We start from the raw sequence: 20611 nt of genomic DNA, 5'->3' as shown, positions 1-20611 counted from the left end.
TCACAGCAACACTGGATTCCACCCCCCAACCAAACAAGAGGAGCTCACCACTCTGGCAGCACAAGGACATCTCTGCAAATATTTGAGCAGTTTATTGTACCTGGGATCTGTACAAAAACATGATAAGGCAGGGAAGGGCAGCAGCCACAGTCACAGCGGGGGCAGAACATGATCCCAGAGACACATAGAGGGGGAATTCGTCTGAAAACAGACGAGAAAGGGGATCGCTGCTATGGGGCTGGAAGGGCCCAGAGGTGTCTACAAGGATGTGGGGCCGTGGGGTGGATTGATGAGCAGTCCATGACTGACACCGGACTTTCCGCAGAGCTGTCACCCCCCACCCACACGCTGTCCCCACTGGGTACCCCGGACACCATGAAGCGCCCAGCACTGAGCAGGGGCACGTTTCCCCAGTTCACGTCCCGGGACTCGGGCTGGCAGGGAATGACCCTGCACAGACATGAGCTGTGTCCCAGGGAGCCCCAGCCACCGCCTGGCAGGCGCTTCCCTCTTCCCTTGGCTCAGCCCGAGCCGCGGTGCCTGCGCTTCTCAGCTTGGGCAGCTTTCCGTCCCGCAAAGGCGGCCCGGCCGCGCCGGGCTCGGTACGAAGGCAGCGGGCGCCGCGTTCTCCGTGTGCCGGCGCGGTCCCTGCCCGGACCATGGCCCCGATTCCCCGCCGGGCGCGCTCCCGCAGCGCCCGGGCAGAGCCGGCGCCGCGCCCGGCCCGCCGTGCCTGGTGCATGCCGGGGAGGAGCGATCTGAACCGCCCCCCCGGCCCTGCCCGGCGTCCCCTTCGCCCGCAGCCTTGACCCCGGTGAGCCGCAGCCCGAGGGCGAGCGGGGCCCCCGCGGGCGCGGGGTGGCGGGGCGGGCGCGGGGCGGCGGGCGCGGGGAGCGGGGATGGTGCTGGTGCCGCCGAGGGCAGCGGGAAGCCGGGCCGGAGGACAGGAGCGCCGGCTCCCGCTCATGTGCTCCGCGGGGCCCCACGCGGTGCCGCCGCCCTGGGCTGGTGGGAAGGAGCAGGGAGAGCTCGGTGGACACGGCCCCTTCGAGCGGGCAGGTGAAAGGGAATATTTCAGCGGGTGTGTGGCCCCCAGCGCACTGCACCCCTGTGGGGTCTACCCAGGGCGGATCGTGCATGTCGTGGGGGCAGGACCCCGCAGTGGGTGCTCTGGAGGGGTGATGCCGATCGGGGTTTTGGGCAGATCTTTTTTCCTCCTTGAGCATCACAGATATTTGGATGGGTGGGGAGGAAGGTCACTTCCCCGAAGTGTCCCTCCTCTGTGCCCCTAGGGCAAGGTCATCGTTCCCAGATGGTTGCAGGGAGCATGGTGGCTCCACGCTGTCCTTGTTGGGGAGGGGAAGGGCACATCAGCCTGTCATGACCCCACTGCTCCCTTCCATTCGTGGGACACACCTGCCAGGTGCTGGGGCAGCATGGGAGCGTTTCAGCTGTAACCAGTGTGTTGCTCCATGTTTACCAGTCCAACCTCCATGTTCCTGGTACAGGACATTCCCACCACAACCCTTGTCCCCATAATCTTGCTTACACGTGCAGCACACCTCCTCCACTGGGAATCCACTGACTTCCCTGCAGGACTCCCAAAGGACACGTGGCTCCAGAGGGGACCCGCAGGGCTGCATCCAGGGCTCGGGGCTTTCCTGCTCTGGGACCTCAAGCATGGGGCAGGGCAGCAGAGTGGAGGGCTTGGCATCCTTGGGCAGCTCTTTGTAGCTGGTCCCGAAGGTGGGTGTCCTTTCACAGTGCAAACTGGCTCCTCAGACCCACTTATTTAAAATACACTCATTTGCATCTGTGCTTGCAAACACAGGTGAGCTCTGTGCAAGGTGGTGGAATGGCTTTTCCCCAGGGCCAGCAGCCCCTCTGACCCCCTGCGTCCTCCCTGCAGCCTGCCCAGCCATGGCAGCCTCGCTGAGCCGGCCCTGCTTCATCTCCCTCCACCTGCCCTACAGGCAGGGCTGGGCCCAGCACCTGGCCAACACCTTTCGCTTCCAGCCAGTGGCCGTGCGGGAGACGCCGCGTGTCCGGCAGCTGGCCTTGCGACAGGAATCTGCCATCTTCCTCGTCAACGAGCGCCTGGCACCTGCCAGCACCTCATCCTATGATTTCCTCTATGACATAGATCCCCAGCCCACCTTGGGCACAGCCTCCAATGTCTGCTTCGAGGTGGACGATGTACCAGGGCTCTGCAGGCGGCTGCAGAGCCAGGGATGCTCCTTGCTGGTGCCCCCCACTGAGCTGAGCGATGACGGTGGTTCTGTCACCTACGGCGTGGTGAGCTCTGTCGTGGGCAACATCAGCCACACACTTTTGGACCGCTCCTGTTATCGGGGACCCTTCCTGCCTGGCTTCCAGCCCGTCCAAGGAGCCCCCTCAGCCACAGGGGATGGGATCAAGATCACTCACTTTGACCACATCACGTACGTCTGCCCCCGGGGCGGGGCCAGGGCGGCTCTGGACTGGTACCAGCGCTGCTTCGGCTTCCACCGCTTCCTGCTGAACCCCCAGGAGAGGCCAGCTGAGGGGTATGTGCTGGGGGGGCAGGGGGTGGGCATGCTGCTCCTCGCCCTGCAGAGCGCCCAGGGCACCCCAGCACACGGCTGCAAGCTGGTCTTTGCTGAGTCCCTCTCGCAGAATAGCACCAACCAGGTCGACACGTTCCTGGAGCAGCACGGCGGGGCTGGGATCCAGCACGTCGGCCTCTGCACCACTGACATCGTCAGCACGACCAGGGCTCTGCAGCAGCAGGGGGCACGGTTCTTCACACCCCCCACCACGTATTACAGCCAGGGGGGCAAAGCAGAGGAGATCCGAGGAGCTGGGCAGGACCCCCACATGCTGGCAGAGCTTGGCATCCTCCTGGACACTGCAGTGCCTGGGGACAAGGGCCAGTCGGGCACTGATGCCACAGAGAGCCCCTCTCAGGAGTATTTGATGCAGATCTTCACCCATCCCATCTTCTCTGAGGAGACCTTCTTCCTGGAGCTCATTGACCGTCGGGGAGCACCGGGCTTCGGGGAGGGCAATATCCGGGCACTGTGGAAAGCTGTGCAGGTCTACATGGACCAGCAGCAGTAATGCAGCACTGCAGTCCTCCTCCCTCAGCTCCCCATCTTCTCCAGTCCAACCCTGGGGCAAGGACCAGAGATCCCATCCCTGGCATGGCCCAGGTGGGCAGGGACCAAGGGATGGCTCCAGGTCAATCCAGAGCCAACTCAGCATGGGAGCAAGAGGCTCAGGGCTGAGTCCAGTGAGCATGCCCCAGGATGGGTGGGATTTCTCCCCTGCCCTGGGTTTCCAGTGAATTATTGACCACATGTAAAGAACTTTCTGCCTTAATCTTAATTTATTGAGACCTGAACCTGCAGCATGGCCAAGAGCGTGCTGGCACAGGAACACTCCAGACATAGAGAGATGAGGGGCTGCCTGAGGGGAGTGGATAATCTGAGGCCATGGATATGGCCCTTTACTGGCAGTTACCACCCACAGCATGAACCAGCCCTGGGGGCGAGTGGTGGCCTCTTGCTCCTCTCAATTAAATTAACTTACAAGCACTGCTTTGGGTCTTTAATCTTCCTGTTTAAGATGTGCTGAGTGCCAGGTGAGGATGAAATGGCCATTTCCATCACTCACTTTGACCTAAAATTGAGATCATTGCTCCTTGCACCCTGCCAGGACTGTCCCATCCCGGCCAGCCCCCAGCATTCTGCTTTTGCAAGGGTGCTCCACAGTCAGAATGAACAATGCTGAGCAGCTCAACAGAAAAAATATAAAAAGAGGGTGAAACCCTACAAAAATCCCTGGGGGCAGTTGTTCAGTCCCAGGGAGGAGCAGCCCTTGGGCAGGAGCTGCACAGCCCTTGGGGGCTGATGTCTGCCCTTGCAGGAGGGGTGCTTTGGGTGCCTTATTTGGGGTCACCAGGAGCTAATGCTCAGCCAAGGGGCTCTTGGATGCATTCATAAAGAAATCCCTGCTCTGCCCAGCCCAGATCTAAGGATCCTGTTGGCCATCTTCACGTTCCACCACAGGCTGCCCAACACCCCCAGCTTAGCACAGTGCTTAAGAGACAGTCACTTAGAAAACCCCCCACACTTGAGATTTATTTTCAGGTCCAGTAAAAACAAGGGTACAGCAGCATCACCAGTTACTGGCTGGAGGATGAGATGCAGGCAGGGGACAGGGCTGCAGGAGCAATGTGACCACAGCCTTCCCACTGCTGGAGAGAAACCCCTGCTGCCCTGAGTCCACAGTGCGAAAGCGGTGCCACTATGGGGCTGAATAGCCCCAGGAGGGCTCCAGCCAAGGAGGGAGGGCAAGTCTGGCTCCAGGATTAATCCAGGACCAGTGGCCACATCCAGGCACAATGCCCATGGGCGAGGCAGAGGAAAGGAAGAGTGGGAGACCACGATAGTGCTGTGTTCTGGGCTTGCTACAGCACAGGGACACCACTGGCACACCCCAGGCAGGACTCCCCCAGCGAGGGGCTCTGGTGTGTCACACGAGGAAGGGAGGAAGGCTGAAGCCCTCACGGGGCAGTCGGTGCCCGGAGAAAGGCACGGAGGGAGAGCTGTGCCCCAGGGCAGGCACTGCCTGCTCCCTGTGCTTTGGTCCCTCGCTTCCGCTTGGAGCCCTGCAGGAGACACAGCAGGGCTCAAGCAGACCCCAAGGGCCCCCCACAGGTACTGGGGACACCTCGGGGTAGTGCCAGGCAGGCAAATTCCCTGTCACAGGCTGGGGATGCTCCTTGGCTTGACCCCAAAGCCCAGGGAGCCTTCAGCACAGCACACCAGAGGCTGTCCCTCAGCACGGGAGCCCCAGGCACCTGGAGCACTGCTCACCTTGACAGGGCTGCTCTCCTTCCTGCGCTGCTTCTCGTGAGCTTTCAGCACCTGAAGGAAGAACAAGAGAGCCCAGAGATGAACACCCGCAGAGTCCTGGAGCTGGGAGAGCCCAGAGAAGTCAAGGGGATGCCAAGGTTTTTCCCAAGATTACTGAGGGAAGGGAGGAAAGGCCCAAGTGCCCCTCATACCTTCTTCATGGCTGTGGACACAGCTGAGGCATGGAACTCATCCTCTGTCACCCAGCGGGATGGGGACAGGGCAGGGTCCAGGGTCACATCCCTATCTAGGTGCAGGGAGTAGACCACATACGTCTGGTGGATGTGGGAGAAGATGTGAATGACCTGTGAGGGGATGGAAAGACACATGAGACAGGCAGCTGGCAGGAAATGCAAAGTACACTGAGCCTGCCAGGGCCCTGAGGAGTGGGGCAGAGCTTGGGAGGGGTGATGGTGGGGAAGGGAGACCCTTCTCCTGTGCGCTACATCCCCATGGCTGAGCACAGGGGACTCAACTCACACTGCATCCCTCCAGCTCCAGGCTCACCTCTCCAATAAACTGCAGGCCTTTTGCTGCCACAGGCCGCCCTATCCAGGCCTGGAGGTGATCAGCCAGCTCCTCCCTCTCCTTCTTCTCCTGCAGATCTTGAGCCAGTGGGAGACTTGGGAACTCCCAGAGTCCAGCCAGGAGACCTGGGAAGGAGGCATGGCAGAAATGTGAGACAGCAAGAGACACATCCAGGGACACTGAGCCTCATCACAGCCCCAAAGGGCTCCTTTCCCCACCCCAGCAACCAGTGCCTCTCCCTCTATCCCTCATGCAGGTGGGAAGGGGCTGTGTGGTGCCTTCACCCTGCTCCTTCCCAGCCCCATTACCCGAGCTGGGTCTCTGCACAATGAGGTATTCTGGGGCCCCGTGGCAGCCCCTCCTCTCCAGCACACACGTGGCCGTTCGCATCGCCCGCGGCGGCTTCTTCGCTGCTTTCCGGGGAAAGTTGGTCACCCCCAGGCTGCTGTCCCACGGCTCCGTGGCTGGGAGGCACAGGGGACAGTCCCCAACACCTGCAAACACCAATGTAACAGTTGCTGCAGGGCTCAGACCTGGAGCTACAACAGGGATCTCCCCACATGCCTACCACAGTCCTCAACATCAGGCACTGGGGGCGGTTTTCCAAACAGCTTCTGGGAGGCAAAGGCCAGCTCCTTCTCCACCTGGGAGTGGGGACAGAAGTGAGGACAGGCTCATCCACCAGCCCACCTTGTCCCCACACGTGGCAAACCCTTAGGGCCACATCCTGGGGCCACACTTACTCTGCGCCACGCTTGGCAGTGCTGCTTCACCGGGCACTCCCCACACAGTGGGGCCTTGGGCACGCACACAGTCGCTCCCAGCTCCATCAAGGCTTGGTTAAAATCCCCTGGACGACTGCTGTCCACCAGGACATTGGCCATGTCCCTGGAGAAATGGCAATGAGAGGCACACGGATCTCTGGGGAGAGCATCCTGGGATCTTTACCTGCCTCCTGCCTGTCAGAGGAGATGCTCCTAAGCAGGCACAGGCAACACAGCTCCTTTCACCACTGCTCCCAGCAGCACCAACTTCCCAAGAGTTCCCACACCCCATGCCTGTCTCCCTTCACAGGCTCAGCTCCCCAAGGCTCCTGAGTGATCCTGCCTTTAGCCATGATCAGCACAGCTCCCAACAGAGACAGAGCATTCCCTTACCAGAGCCGGTCGATGACAGCCGGGCTGCTGGAGTCGGCACCGATGCATCGCAGGCGGCACAGGACCCGGATCACATTCCCATCCACCACCCCGGTAGCCTGGGACCAAGAACTGGGATTACCATGCTGGGATTACCATGCTGGGAGGTGCTCTGGACAAAGAAGGGAGCTGGGACGCTCCCAGGATGGAGAGGGACACACAAGAGGCCAACCCACAGGCCAAGCTGGGTGGGGGCTGAGATACATCCCAAAGTGAGGGGAGAGCCAGGCGCAACCCTGGGGAGCCCTTGGCTTGTGAGACCCAGCAGCAGGACCCTGTCAGGAGCGGGGCTGGGCAGCAGAGGGGACACGAGTCCCCTGCCACCAGCTCTCACCTGCCCGTACGAGATGGAGGCAATGGCTCCCGCCGTGTATCGGCCCACGCCCGGCAGCAGCTTCTGCAGGTCCTCAGCTGTCCTGGGCATGCGGCCAGCCAGCTCCGACACCACCTGGCAGGGAAGGGGCCGAGCTCAGGGAAGCAGCTGGGGTGGGTGTGCACAGCATTTTGCCAGGGGAAGGTGGGATCCCAGCCTCTGCAGCCTCATGCCAGCGGCACAGCCCCAGCGAGGCAGGGCAGATGTGAGCCAGCACCGGCCCAGCAGCCACAGAGGGGATTAGAAATGCCCCTTCCCCCCCACTCCAGCACCTTCCTTGCTGCTTCCTGCAGACGCTTCCCTCTGGAGTAGTAGCCAAGCCCAGCCCAGAGCTCGTTCACCTCCTGCTCAGAGAGACACAGTGCAGTGTTAATGGAGAGCTACAGGGCAGGGAGAGCACCGGGCCCAGCAGTGCTCACCTCCAGCGACGCCTGTGCCAGAGCCTGCAGCGTCGGCCACTTCTGCAGGACAGAGAAGGAGACAAGTCAGGCACAAGCAGAGTTGTGCTTTGCCACTGGGGATCTGCCACAGGCAGCGGACAAAGTCTCCAAAAGGGGCAGCCTGTGGGCACAGGACTCTGTAAGCAGCAATCACCTGCATCCAGCGCTTGTAGTAGTCGATCACTGTAGCCACCTGTGTCTGCTGGAGCATGATCTCGGACACCCACACTGCAGGGAGCAGGGCAGGGCTCAGAGCAGAGGCACCAATGCCACCCACACCACGGGCTGTGGCCACGTTAGCACTGGCTACAAACCCTGCACAGCATCCAGCTCATGGGGTACCCTCCCACCCCTCACCTTCCCCACCTGCTGCCCCACAGGAGCTCCCCCAAGGCGGGTTCTCCAACCCCCCAGCGCCTTGCAAGGGGAATCAATGGGTCCTGTGGCCACTTCAGGCAGCTTATTCCAAGAATGGCACCCAAAGCCACACCTCACAATGCCCATTCTGCTCCTTACCTGCATATCCCCGTCTGTCGGCATCTGGCTCTGTCGCTGCCTGGAAGGAGAAGAAGATGAAGTGTGAGAAACAAGGTGACACAGGAGCCCACCGCAGAGGGGACGTGCATGTAAAATAAAACAATCCATGGTGTGTTTCAAACACTGCAATGGAATCTAAAACTTAAGAAAAAATATTTCCCCCAAGTCCTCAGAATTTCTGAATTTGGATTAATCAAGTGGCAGCCAAAGCATTTCTTGCTGATGAAATCTCACATGGAGGGTTACTTATGAGGTTCAAAATCCCACAGAGAACTGTCCCATACCTGAGCCTGCCTACCCAGGAAGCAATTGGAGGCAGATGTAAATCCCACAGAGGGGCTGTGCAGTTCCCACTATTCAGACGTTGCTGTAACATTGATGCCCACCCTCAGCACCAGAATGACTCTTGAGGCACTGCTGCCAAGCTGAGCACTGAACAGGCAGGAGCTCTAAAAAAATGCCCAGCAGGCTTAAAACAAATACATGGGAAACCATAGAGGCAGGAACAAAACAGGATTAAAACATAGCTAGACTAACCTTGCCAGAGATAAAAGTACTCTTCCTTATATTTGAGAAGGGTGCCCTGCTTTTACTCTTCACACCTTGGGACTGGCTCCAGACCCACCACATAACAGCCACGACAAGCTGGGAGCACTTGCATACAGGTAGGGATGTGTGACATAGGGGAAAACCATGGTCACTTCAGCCAGGCTCCCTTAAGGCAGAGTTCCCACCCCGCTTGCCGCTGTCTCCCCTTACCAGTGCCCTCCAGGGAAGGTCCCGCTTGCATCGGTCGTACCAGGAGAGCAGATTCCCGCGCAGGGCCTCGACCTCAGCCGGGTCGCTGAAGAGATGCCGGGCGGGCGGCGGAGCGCGCGCTGCAGCCGGGGCCCCTGCAGGAGAGGCGCGAGCCCGACTGAGCGGCTCCGGATGGAAGCGCACCGAGTACCGGGCTCTACAAGGACCCAGCAAGCACCGGAGCCTGCCCGGGCTGGCTGTCCGTGCCGCGGAGAGAACACCCCACATTCCCCCAGCCCTCCCGCTACCGGGCACCTCCGCGGGGCGACGCGCGCTTCCTGTCCCGCCCCCGGGGCGGGGCCGCGCTGCCGCCGCTCCCGCTGCTCCGCCGGAGCGCCCCGGCGGCCGCCGCCACCCGGGCCCGCGCGGGGCTCATGGCGCAGCCGCTCCCGCCGCCGCGCGCGCCTTCCCGGGAAAACCTTTCCCGCTCCACCCCCGCGCGAGGGCCAATCAGAGCGGGGCGCCCCGCCCACCGCCCGCCCGCCAGCCAATCGGAGAGAGGCGGGCGGAGAGGGCCCGTATCGGCCCCCCCCGGATAGCAGGGGTGAGGGGCGGGGCCTCCCGGCGCGCTGCAGCCAATCAGCAAAGCGGGGGCAAAAGGGGCCGCCCCTTCTCCCGCCGGTGCGAGCGGCGGTTCGGGAAGGACCCGAAGGAGCTGCCGGCGCCGAAAGCCTGTTGGCTTAGTTCCAAATGTCGGTTGAAAACGGATTTTGAGAACGGTAAAAATCCCCACGGGGCCGCAGAAAGCCGGGCGAGCCGCGAGAGCGGGAAGCGCTGGGCGCGGAGCGGGCAAGGCGTGCGGGGCCCGCGGCGGGCAGGCGGAGGGCAGGCGCGGCGGCAGAGGCCCTGTGCGGGCGCGGCCATGGCGGGCCCGGCGCGGGTGCCGGTGGTGGACGTGCAGAGCGACAACCTGGCGGAGCTGTGGCCGTCCATGGTGCTGGCGCTGCGCTCCGCCACCTTCGTGGCCGTAGACACGGTGAGCCGGGGCGGCGGCGGGGCGGGGCGCTGCCGGTCCCGAGGAGCCACTGACGGTGTCTGTCTCCCCGCAGGAGCTGAGCGGCCTCGGCGCTAGGAAGTTGCTGCTGAGCCCGTGAGTGCCCGGGGGGGCGGGGGTTGCGTCTGTCGGTACCGGCTGCGCGGTGCCCTCTCCCGGGGTACGGGCAGGCCGGAGCCGTCATGGCCCGTTCTCCCGCCGCCAGGTGCATCGAGGAGCGGTACAAGGCTGTCTGCAGCGCCGCCAGGACACGCTCTGTCCTGTCCCTCGGCGTCGCCTGTTTCAAGCAGCTCCCGAAGAAGGTGAGTGCTCGAACCGTGGTGCGGCCGTTTTCCCTTGGTCCGTCCCGGGGAACCGGAACGCTCTGGGAGATGGAATTCCCCCGTGGAATTGTCCCGGCTGTTTCGGCAGCTCCCTCTGACACGTGTTCCTGGGCTCTTTGCACGCTCTCCTTGTGCAGTCCGAGAACACGTACCTGTGCCAGGTCTACAACCTCACGCTGCTCTGCACCGAGGATTATGTGGTCGAGCCCCAGTCAGTGCAGTTCCTAGTGCAGCACGGCTTCGACTTCAACAAGCAGTATTCCCAGGGGATCCCTTACCACAAGGGCAACGACAAGGTACAAACCCACTCCCTTTCACACACCTCAGCCTGCTCTGCTCCAGGTTTTTGGGAGTGTACTGGCTTTCCCTGCTCCTGTGTAAAGGTGGGTGCACGCTGGGGTCTTGGCATGCAGTATTATCTCTTTCAGCTACTTCAAATCACTGACTGATCCTTCCTCATGCAGGGCAACGAGAGCCAGAGCCTGAGCGTTCGGACGCTTTTCCTGGAGCTCATCCGGGCGAAGAAGCCGCTTGTTCTCCATAATGGCCTGATTGACCTGGTCTTCCTGTACCAGTGCTTCTACGCTCACCTCCCTGAGAGCCTCGGCACCTTCACCGCCGACCTGTCCGAGATGTTCCCAGCGGGAATATACGACACCAAATACGCCTCGGAGTTTGAGACTCGCTTTGTGGCGTCCTACTTGGAGTATGCCTATAAGAAGTGGTGAGCAGCACACTGGTGCTCGGAGCTTGCAGGAGGAAAGGCAAAGGGAAAGTCAGTGCGTGTTTGTTTTTCCAGGCGAGGGGGCTGTGTCCTTTCACTGTCCCACTCATGAAGGTGCTTTCCAGGTGGCTCTGCCCTGTGCTTTTTCTGTTTCTAGAATGGGTTTGTTTTTTAATAGGCCTTACCTGTTCGGTGGGCAGCAGCTGAAATAGAACTTCAGAACTGGTGCCAGTAGAAGACTGACCACAGCAGCCCGATATGAGGTCTAATTGGGTCACTGGTTCTGGTCCAGCAGTGCCACAGGGTCATGTCAGGAACTCACACAGAAAAGAAACCAGGGCTGTCCTGCAGGGTCTGCTAGTTTGAATTCTGTTTTGTGAGGGACACTGCAGTTAAAGGGGGGGTGCTCCCTGCACTCATTGACACTGACCAGCTCTGTCACATGTCCTGCACATGAGATGCCCGTGGCCCACTCTTGACTCCCATCACTTCCTTCCAAGCAAGGGTTGTGCTCACAGGACACACATCTGTGCTTTGCAATCTGGCCCCACATTCTGCCAGCCTCACACAATCTAAACAAGCCCCTGGCAGGGATAAGGCCCCTGGGATCTCCATAAAGCTCAAGTCATGCTCTGTTTTGAGGAGAAATGGTATTTTTAGTGACTATTTTATCTCAGGAAATGCCACTTTGATAGGTCTGAAAACATTCAAGATGGCTGCTCTCAAAACATGAGAGTGCTTTGTTTTGACAAGATTAAAAAAAACCTTTTTAAGCTGACGTCTTAAATGTTTTAACCCAAATTCTCATTAGGTAGAGCTTTCCAAAAGTTTTGGGCCTTTTAACCAGCTCTTGGGACAAAACAGAGATCAGGGTTTTTTTTTGTGAAATGGAAACCTTTTTCCTTATTGCCTCCATTGCCCAGGTTCAACCTGCCTGGATGGTCTGCACAGTACCTCATTTTGGGGTGTCTTCTCCTTGTCCTTTAACATTATGAAAACAAACACACATCTTAGTGCCCTTTATAGTTTTGAAAAAACAACCTATGCATCCCCTTCTCCTGCAGATTTATCAGAGATTCTGCTTTCCTTTCCTCTATGTCAGCATAAGAATAAACAACCTTTAAATCAGCATGGAAAAACTACTTACTAAAGCTGCTCTCCTGGGATTGAATTCCTTTCCAGCATCTGGGGCTGGAGCTCAAGAGCAGGAAACTCATGGAGTTGGGAGCTGGTGAAGAGCAGCGTTTGCTCCGTGCCCTGGTCCTGTCCCACAGTAACTGTGTGCTCCTCTTGTTCCAGCAAGCGAGAGAACTGCAAGCTGAGGGACTCCAGCGGGCAGCACCTCACGGTGGAGTTCTGCAATTACCCTGCCCACATGTCCCGCTACATCGACTACCGCTACTGCTCTCTGGAAGAGGAAAGCCCCAGTGCTGCAGGGGGGAACAAGGTGCCTGTCTGTGAGAGATTTTCGGTAAGTAAAGCTAATCCCTGCTCCCTTCCTGGCTGCATGGGAAGGGGTACGTGTCACCTGAGCTAGAACTTGTAGGAAAGGGAACTTCCTGCTTCATAGCACAAGGAACCTTTTCAAGCTTTAGGTGGCTTCATGACAGGGCAATAGAGTGCTCTGCTTGGAGGTGAGCAATCCTATAGGCTTTGTTAGAAGATTCCAACAGAGTCTATGGCCCTAAACAGTGGGACAGCAGGAGTTACAGTATCCCTTGCTGTCTTGGGCGGGGCTGCAAGTTCTGCCTTAGCTGGGCTTGTCCTACAAGAAGTACCACATCTATTCTTGCCTTTATCTTCATGAGATACAAAAAGTTATTACCTGTCTGCAGCTTCTGGCACTGCTGCACAGGGTAATCCTCAACAGCTCGTCCTGGTGCAGCTACAGCAGCAAGGAGCCCATCTGATCAGATCAGAACTGGCTTCACGTGCTTCATGCAGAAAAGGAACTCTTCCAGATGTTGCACATTCTGTCACAGAACATAGATTGGGGAAATCTCTGGAAGTTTCTATCCAAAAACCACCTCAGTGTTGCTCAGAGCCTTGTTTGGTAAATTTTGAAATTGCGTAAGGACAGACATCAAAAAAACAACTCCATGTCTATTCCAGTGCTTGACCACTATGTGAAAAATGTTTTCCTGCATCTCTAGTCATAATTTCCCCTGTTATCAGGTCCCCTCTCCCCATGCTTCCACAAGAGTTTAGCTTCATCTTGTCCATAAGCTTTGCTGCAGACACCAACTAGATGTCCCCCTCCCCTTAGCCTTGTCTTTTCCTGGTGGAACAAACCCACCTTCCTTGGCCTCTCCTCACATGCTGTGTGCTGCACCCAGTACAGTGTGTCAGCACCCTTCCTGTGTGCTGGGGGGCTGTGAGTGGACACTGCTCCTGCTCCAGCCTCACAAGCCCTCAGTGGAAGGGAATAGTCAGCTCCACTCCGCTTTATGGGGATTGCAGCTGTAACCAGCAAGATGGAGGTGGCTGCAGACCTCTCTCTCTCTCTCTCTCTAGGCCTATGGGTGGTGCCCACAAGGGGTGAAGTGTCCACAGTCTCATAACATTGACCTCATCATCGATGAGGACGACAAGCTCTGGGAGAAGCGAAAGAAACGGAAGCACAGATGGAAGCATCGGAAGAACATGAAAGTGCTTGCAACAGCATTCCCACAGGAAACCTCAGGGGAAAACATGGAGCAAGCTCAGAATGGGGAAGAAGGACCACCACGGAAGCAGAGCTGCTATGAGCCTGCAGCAGAGATCACACCCAACGGGGAGGGCAAGCCACTGGAGGAGATCTCCATGGACATGGAAACAGAGGTCAGCTCAGACACCAGCACACAATGGGAGGAGAATCAGGGGAGCTCTGAAAGAACTGACCAGGGAGCAGCTACTCAGAGCCCTTCTGCCAAGGGAAATGCCTCTGACAGTGACCAAATGGAGAGCAAGTCAAAAGTTCCTGCTGAGTTGGGCTCAGCCAGTCACCCAGCCACCCCTGAGACTGAAGCGGCAGGTGCTGCAGGAAAGGAAAAGGAAACCCACGGCCCTCCTTCACAGGGGGGCACACACCGAGCTGGCTTTGATGCATTCATGACCGGCTATATCATGGCTTATGTCTGGATGCTCAAGCAAGGGAAAAACACAGACTCTGGTGCAGGGCCCTGGTTGCCAGAGTGCCATAATAAACTGTATCTTAGTGGGAAATCAGTGCCACTTCAAATAGTGAAGAGCTTGTTTTCTAAATCCTCCAAAGCTCACAGCGAGAAGATAAAGTTGGCCTGGGACAGTGCATAGAGCTAAAGAACTCCTCACTAAACTATGCTTTTTTTTTCTCCTCCAAGTTTTGGAGTTCTTTCTTCCACCAAGAACTCACCGAAAAGGGAACAGGTTTCGTACTCTTGTTTCTGTTTTAACATCTGACTGATTAAATTGCTCTCCATTGGAGTTGCCCGTGTTCCTTAGTGGCATGCTGGGATGTGAAGGCAGGGATGAGGCTGAAGGGGGGGAAATGCACCTTTGGTTAGAGCATGCACAGATGTGACCTTTGCCCCTACAGCAGAGAAGGGAAAGTTCCTCCCAAATGGGCCAGCTGATTCTAGTGCCAGCTGACTGCATGCACAACCAAGCCATAGCAGGTCTTCAGACTTGTTCCAAGGGGAGAGGCAGAGGGGCTGAAAGCCAGATATGTGATCCTGAGAAACTGCACAGCTTCCTGTGCTACTGAAGCTATTTAGGGCAAGAACAGAGTAGCCACCATGGCAAGCATCCTGCAGGCTGCTACCAAAAGCCATCTTATCTGGTAGGTCACAGGATACGGCCTACTCCTCAGAGCACTGTAACACAGAGCAGAAAAAAAAAATCTTGAGTCTCATGGATTAATAGTGGAACGCTTCACTGAGATGCAGGAGAGAAATAACACTGAGGATGACAGTTTTCCTTGGGTATAACTCAGCACTGAGTAATAGCAAATCAATCTCAAGCCAGGTATTGATGGCATTTGTATTTTAAGTAAGCATTCAAGCCAGCTTTTTCAACTTAAAGCAGTTGTCCTCTTAATCACAAGACTCAGGCCTTGATTTCATTTTTATTTTGAAAGCAAGTTGGGAAAGTTTACAAAACCTGACCAAGAAAAAAATTATGAAAATATTTAAGTGGATTCATCTTTGGTTACTTCTTATTGCAGTTCCAATAAAACATACACCATTTCTATAGTTCAAAAAAGTCAGAAGGTCAATCAACATAAAAACAAGACGTGCTTTCTTTACATATTCATAAATATCCGCAATATTAGAAAAGTTGTCTTGCAAAGAATTTTTTTTCTGGCAGTGTTAACTTACTATTGTACACAGGCTACAAACTTCTTCCTAAGCCTTTAATTACAAGTTCAGCTATTTACAGACTGCAAAATATTAAGACGTAAAACTCCTTCATAAATACGAAAATAGATCATCTCGCAAAGATCTTTATACTTAATCAAATATCTGGCTGCCCATTCTCCCAAAAAAAAAGGTTATTTGTTTTGCATAGAAATGTAGTGACATGCAATATAAACAATAGCATTAAGTGCAAACAGGAATTATTCAAGTGTCTTTAGTTGTACTGGCAAAAAATACCAATGTTCTGTTACACAAAATACATCAATGCCTCTCCAACAAGTACAAGTCTGCTACAGCCCCTTGGCTGTGCTGCTTTTGAGGGGCAGCAATTCACATGCATTCTCTTGGCTGCATTTTATCAACCTGCAACCACAACAAAAATAGCTTATAACAGACATTTAAATGAACTCAACATAGATTTAAAGTAATTAAAAACATCTTTGATCTCTTCAGGGAGATGTGTAGCAATGTGTAGAAAGTACTTTAAAAGAGCAAGAACTGCTCCTGTAAAGTCAAAATCACGGTAAAATCCAATCACGATAAAACTTTGTCACATCACTATAAAACAAAGAGTTTGCTGACCACATGTTCAAATTCATGTTTAGCAGTAGCTGTCAGAAAATGGCCCTCTGTAGAAAAGCAACCTCAGGAAGCACAAAACCTAGGAGTTACTAGGTGCAGCCTAGATTCAGCTTTATGCAGCCAAATATATGAGATGTAGTGACTTCCAGCTGCATCCTTGGAAACTGGGTTTCAAGCAACCACTTTGCAATTTTTAAAATGACCTTTTACTCCAGTTTCATATGCGTACCTCTTCCCATGCAGACTAATCCAGGAAAGGCCTGAGCTGCAGTCCTTGGCATTTCTGTTTCTGACATCTCCACCTCAGTACAAAGAGCCAGAAAAGTTGATAGTTGTGCCCAATGCACATCAGTTGGTTGTGCTTAGAGCGGATATTTAAGAAAATAAGATTTTAGCTGTGCTGCTTTGTAAGAGCTGTTCAGGACAGAGAAACATAAAGACAGCAGTGTAAGGGAACAGTGAGGTCACTGCAGTGGGTGTCCTGGGGGTACCCCATGCCTGACTGCTCAAGCTTTGCAGTCAGTGTCAGAGAGGGCAACAGGCTTCATGATGAGGTGTCAGCACTGACAGCCGGGGCTGGCTCAGGGGAGCCCCCGGGCAGCCAGAGGTGTGCGTGTGCTCTGCTCAGGCTGCTGAGCAGCTTCCCTCAGCCTGGGCATCCACAAGGGAACTGCTCATTATTGCTTGTTTGTCTGAAGTCACACACCTAAATGCATCTTGTGACAACAGAGGATGGTGCTGATGGTTTCCCTCCTGGAAGATACAACTGTAGCAAAAATTAAAAAAAAAAAAAAAAAAGGTAGGCACCAGGCAGGTAACTGAGCTCTGGTGTTTCTCTGTCCTCAAAGGAAGTTAGACACACACTGGCAGCCAGACAAGCTGCTCTGCAGTCTGCAGACACAATACAGAAGACAGAGACTACTCTACAGATCAGCACCTTCAAGAGGCAGAGAGGTGTGGGCCAAAAGGGATGATCTTAGTGAGCACAGGCATTTTCTCTTTCAAACTGCCAACAGCTGCCTAATCTGGCATGGACTGTATTAAATAACTCAGCAACACTGGGTTTCTCATTTCATTCATGGCAGCCACTGCAAAGGGAGAACTGCTCAGGTTAACACACACTTCACCAGAGGAAATCATTGCTGTAACTCAGAATAGCTACCTACACCTCAGCAAAGATACACATCCCAGCCAAGAAAGGACTAAGGTTTTATCCATCCTTTTTTTTGAGATGGGAGAAGAGTAAAATTAGTCTGGCTTTCATCAGAGACTAGTTTACAGTATCCAGCCTTACAAGAGAGCAGGAAGAGTGTAACAAGCTACCTGGATGAAATTCTGGACTCCTCTGTATCACCATCTGCTCAGCAGGTGTGCAATGTTTACCTCACTTAGGAATGATAATATAGGTTAAAACCTCCCCATAAAATAAAATTTTAAAAACCCCACGTTTTTTGGGATGATGATAGTTGAAAAGGGCAGGATGTTGCACAAATGCCACAGAACAAGCTTTCCCATACATTGCATCCCAAAGCAGGGATCCTTGATGCTGGTTCCAGCAAGCAGCATTAAAGCTCTTGTTGCTGCTTCTTTCACAGCTGGTGAAGGGAAGTAAAAAAAATAAATAAATAAAAATATCATCCTATTCAATGACAGGAGAAACCGATAAAGACAGCAGCTTCTTTCTGTAGAAGTCAAGAAATCAATTTGGGACAAGCTAATTTCTTCAGTTTGACAATTCAAAGCCCTCCTGTGAGTTGTCCTCTCCAGGAGCACTTGTGGGGCTACAACACTGCTGGCAACTTCCCCTGAGCAGGAGATCCCTGTCCTCTGTCAAGCAGGCTAGTGAGGAGCCATCATTACTGCAGTGAAATCAGCGAGATGGGATGTTGTACCAGAGAGGGAGATGAATGTGACCCTTCTAGCTTAGTGATAATAATCAATTGTGATGTAGCTACTGTATTTAGCTGTGCTGCAGAAATGGATCGTGATGTCCACTCTGCTCTTCAGAGATAAGAGCCCACCCCCTGCCAAAAGCTCAGTACAGCTGGTACTTTCAGGAGCAGTTTCTTCAGAACCCAGAAATGGCATGCCTGGAATATGCTTCTCTGTGCCCTGGGCAAATCTTCCTCCACATTTGGGCTGAGGTACATAAAGAGCTGTACAAGGAAGCGAGCTTCCCTGCACAAATGTATTAAACATCATTGCTAAATCCCAAGGGAAAATGAAACACCAGGGAACAGATTCTTCTTGTTAATTGCAAAGTACTTGTCATGTGACTGAGTCTGCAGATTGTGACCAGCATGAGGGGTTTTGTTTTTGCTGCTTTTGAAAGAAGAGCTTGTTTAATGCTGCAACAGCATTCAAAGCAGCTCTGGGACTAGAGAGCATTCCTATCTGCTCAACATAGCTCAGAAAGACATTTGTGCCTGTTTCTGAAACAGAGGCTCCAACTCACGTGCACTGATGCAGAATATTAATGAAAAATCTGCAGTGGCTTAGAGCAGCTGTTCAGTTAGAGGAAGAGGGAAAAATCTAAGGGTCATTCTTTCTTCTCTACCTGGAGCTTAAGACCTTAAAATGCCCCATGCTGGAAATCCAGGTCAAACTGTTTACATGGTGCCTGTTCTGACTGCTGCCTCTTGGAAGGACTGTGGGACCCACACGGCCATTCTGGCTGGAGTAGTTCCCCCTCCTAATGCAAATCAGGAAAGGGAATAAGCACATTTTGCAATAAAGTTTTATAAAATAATCGGTTTCTTCAGACACTGTCCGCAGCTGTCCGACAGCCAACTTCCACCATCCCTTGGGTCTCTTTCAAATGTGAAGCCCAGCACTGCAGACAAAGAGAGTTTAAGCAACTGGAACAACTGTTCCTTCAAGGACACATTCAGTTTGAGCCCTCTCTTCATATGTCACAAGTTGACTTTGTGCTGCCACTTGCTGAGATGTTGGAGGGGGTCTGAGAGAACACGGCAGGACTGTCCCCATCCTGCTCCCTGAAGGGCCATGCTTCTCTCTTCAGTTCAGTGGGAGGACTTACACTGAACAGAGGCTTTGTAGACTCTAAGAGAGTAATTTTCAGTAGATCATCTTCTACCTCCATCTCTTCAGAAGGGAGACAACCTGCAAACACTTGTGGGGAGCCATGACCCTCAGAGTTCATTGACTTCTCAACAGGGAGCTTTTTGTAAGACAGTGGCCCAGGCTGGGCCAGTACTAATGGTTGATCACATGCTGGATCTCCACATGTGTTCTCAACAGGGCAAAACCCATTTTCCTCCTGAGCCACTGGCCCATCTGAACAGTCCATGTCCTCTTCTTGTCCTGGTGCAAGAAGAAACTCTGGTCTGTGAGGCTTGGCATGAAAGGGGGGAATCTCTGACACACCGTATTTAGTACTACTCAAGAGTTTTTGCCGAACCTCTGCACCTAACTGGGCTGGGTCACACCTGCCAACAGTTGAAGACAGTCCCCCAAACAGGCCATATTCCTTGTGTGGTAGTTCAGGAGAGAGTGGAAGTGATCTGCATCTCCTCCCAGGAAGAAGGGAAAGGTCTTGCCAGTCTGTGCTATATGCCTGCCGGAACTGGGACTGGCTGGCTTTCAGGCCTCCACCTGCCTCAGGAGAGTGCAAGTCAAACACCAGGGAAATCACAGACTTGCTTGGCATGTCAAAGAATTTGATCTTTCCCCCCTTGAGGTCCTCCCGGGCGCTGAAGGGATTAACTTTCCGGCCTAACCCTTTGCTTGGTGTGTAGTAGGGGTCCTGCACGTTGATCTTCCTGGAAGGTTTGCGGGAGAAGATATCCGACTGGCTGCGTGACAGCCAGATATTGCGGCGCGGGCGGGGTGACTTGGGTGGGATCTTATCATCCAAGGAACTCAGACGTTTTACTCCTGGTCCTTTGTCAATCGATCCTGAGTAGACAAAGAGAAATACTCTTAGCTTAAAGAAGCTCTATATAGCTGTGCACCTGCTCCCTCACAGAGCCTTCATGACAACTGTAAAGAAAAAAGCTGTGTTTCTGATATTCCAAACTATGTTACATAAGCACATGCCTGCTCCTTCCTTTTAAGTTCCTGCACAAACACAAGTCCACCATTCTCTTCTCAGTGTATTTTAGAGCCCCTGAAAACCTCCTTGCTGCCAGTACACTGCCACAGCAGAGATGGCACACATGTTGGAGAAGAACAATTTGCATGTTTCTAGATTTATTGTCCTGGCTTCCAGCAGAAGCCCAAGGTCTGTTGGTGCTACTGACCACAAAAGAGAACCAGTACAAAACATAGTTGCCAGAGAAATTTGGACTTTTTCACCCTGATGAGAAATGTCTAAGACAAAAAAAAAAAAAAAGTCTCTCCTTGTACCATGCAGATTTTAAATCATTCCATCCCAGCCTTCTTTCAGTACATTATCCAATACAAAACTGGAGTTATTTGAGAGTCTGGCCCTAATGAATAGGAGTTTAGAAGTTGTACATATGCCTGTGTATTTGCACCTATTGCACACACACATTTATAAATAAAGCTGTATCACTAGGTTAGGATGAGAAACTGGTACATGTTAACTCCCCAAGTGTTTGGGGACATGCATCTGTCACAGGCTCTCAAGGTGCCTCTGAAGAGCCGTGTTAGAGCAATAACAAATGGGTATAAAGAAGTGATAGCTCCTTTTTGGTTACCATTTCCTGAATAAGCACATATGGATTTTCACTTTTCCTTTTAAATATTGCCACAGTTTAGACTACAGCCATTCCACAAAGGAAAGACTAATCAAGTCAAAGAACAGCATGTAACACTTCTTTGAGAAATACTTGTTTTGTACATGTACTCCAAAGGGAA

The 20611-nt window shown here is 54.0% G+C and overlaps 4 protein-coding genes across 12 annotated transcripts in view; 2 read left to right on the top strand and 2 right to left on the bottom strand.

Moving 5' to 3' along the window:
• The first annotated feature begins 709 nt into the window (after window positions 1-709).
• Window positions 710-3099, top strand: HPDL (4-hydroxyphenylpyruvate dioxygenase like). Of its 3 annotated transcripts, none has more exons than XM_063407204.1 (2): window positions 710-814; window positions 1832-3099. In XM_063407204.1, exon 2 carries the CDS (start codon window positions 1921-1923, stop codon window positions 3097-3099), a length of 1179 nt encoding a protein of 392 aa, XP_063263274.1. In that variant the 5' UTR covers window positions 710-814; window positions 1832-1920. The 3 variants fall into 3 exon arrangements, with proteins under 3 accessions (XP_063263274.1, XP_063263275.1, XP_063263273.1); XM_063407205.1 differs by having other exon boundaries at window positions 750-814; window positions 1910-3099; XM_063407203.1 differs by lacking the exon at window positions 710-814 and adding an exon at window positions 886-1746.
• Window positions 3100-3131: 32 nt separating this feature from the next.
• MUTYH (mutY DNA glycosylase) lies at window positions 3132-9198 on the bottom strand. Of its 5 annotated transcripts, none has more exons than XM_063407200.1 (15): window positions 9026-9198; window positions 8732-8865; window positions 7952-7991; window positions 7590-7663; window positions 7415-7456; window positions 7268-7339; window positions 6957-7070; window positions 6584-6681; window positions 6170-6314; window positions 5995-6070; window positions 5735-5920; window positions 5406-5551; window positions 5051-5203; window positions 4860-4910; window positions 4096-4651 (listed from the first exon to the last, which is right to left on the bottom strand). In XM_063407200.1, the coding sequence occupies exons 1-15, from the start codon at window positions 9144-9146 to the stop codon at window positions 4547-4549; spliced, it is 1557 nt and encodes a 518-aa protein (XP_063263270.1). In that variant the 5' UTR covers window positions 9147-9198; the 3' UTR covers window positions 4096-4546. The 5 variants fall into 5 exon arrangements, with proteins under 5 accessions (XP_063263271.1, XP_063263270.1, XP_063263272.1 ...); XM_063407202.1 differs by having other exon boundaries at window positions 9019-9037; XM_063407201.1 differs by lacking the exons at window positions 4096-4651; window positions 9026-9198 and adding an exon at window positions 3132-3660 and having other exon boundaries at window positions 8732-9010.
• Window positions 9199-9512: 314 nt separating this feature from the next.
• Window positions 9513-14255, top strand: TOE1 (target of EGR1, exonuclease). Its single transcript, XM_063407196.1, has 7 exons — window positions 9513-9746; window positions 9820-9860; window positions 9970-10066; window positions 10225-10383; window positions 10552-10811; window positions 12111-12282; window positions 13326-14255. The coding sequence occupies exons 1-7, from the start codon at window positions 9633-9635 to the stop codon at window positions 14103-14105; spliced, it is 1623 nt and encodes a 540-aa protein (XP_063263266.1). The 5' UTR covers window positions 9513-9632; the 3' UTR covers window positions 14106-14255.
• A 621-nt stretch (window positions 14256-14876) lies between these two features.
• Window positions 14877-20611, bottom strand: part of TESK2 (testis associated actin remodelling kinase 2) — a 79455-nt gene continuing 73720 nt past the window's right edge. For all 3 annotated transcript variants that reach the window (XM_063407194.1, XM_063407193.1, XM_063407195.1), the window contains one exon: window positions 14877-19687. In XM_063407194.1, the coding sequence (XP_063263264.1) occupies window positions 18675-19687 (1013 nt within the window). In that variant the 3' untranslated portion in view covers window positions 14877-18674. The remainder of the gene's footprint in view (window positions 19688-20611) is intronic.

The sequence above is a fragment of the Prinia subflava genome, chromosome 10 (assembly GCF_021018805.1).
Source record: "Prinia subflava isolate CZ2003 ecotype Zambia chromosome 10, Cam_Psub_1.2, whole genome shotgun sequence".
Taxonomy (NCBI): domain Eukaryota; kingdom Metazoa; phylum Chordata; class Aves; order Passeriformes; family Cisticolidae; genus Prinia; species Prinia subflava.
The sequence above is the reverse complement of the archived record's forward strand: the minus strand, read 5'-3'. Positions and strand labels throughout refer to the sequence as shown.

Bases quoted from the DNA above. Each gene is read 5' to 3' on its own strand.
- HPDL (XM_063407203.1), top strand. From the start codon at position 1,473: ATGTTTACCAGTCCAACCTCCATGTTCCTGGTACAGGACATTCCCACC. The intron at 1,747-1,831 runs GTGGGTGTCCTT...TTGCAAACACAG, and splicing joins CTTTGTAGCTGGTCCCGAAG to GTGAGCTCTGTGCAAGGTGG.
- MUTYH (XM_063407197.1), bottom strand. From the start codon at position 8,998: ATGTGGGGTGTTCTCTCCGCGGCACGGACAGCCAGCCCGGGCAGGCTC. The intron at 6,682-6,956 runs GTGAGAGCTGGT...TCTTGGTCCCAG, and splicing joins CCTCCATCTCGTACGGGCAG to GCTACCGGGGTGGTGGATGG. The intron at 5,552-5,734 runs GTAATGGGGCTG...CCTCCTTCCCAG, and splicing joins TGTGCAGAGACCCAGCTCGG to GTCTCCTGGCTGGACTCTGG.
- TOE1 (XM_063407196.1), top strand. From the start codon at position 9,633: ATGGCGGGCCCGGCGCGGGTGCCGGTGGTGGACGTGCAGAGCGACAAC. The intron at 10,812-12,110 runs GTGAGCAGCACA...CTCTTGTTCCAG, and splicing joins GAGTATGCCTATAAGAAGTG to CAAGCGAGAGAACTGCAAGC. The intron at 12,283-13,325 runs GTAAGTAAAGCT...CTCTCTCTCTAG, and splicing joins CTGTCTGTGAGAGATTTTCG to GCCTATGGGTGGTGCCCACA.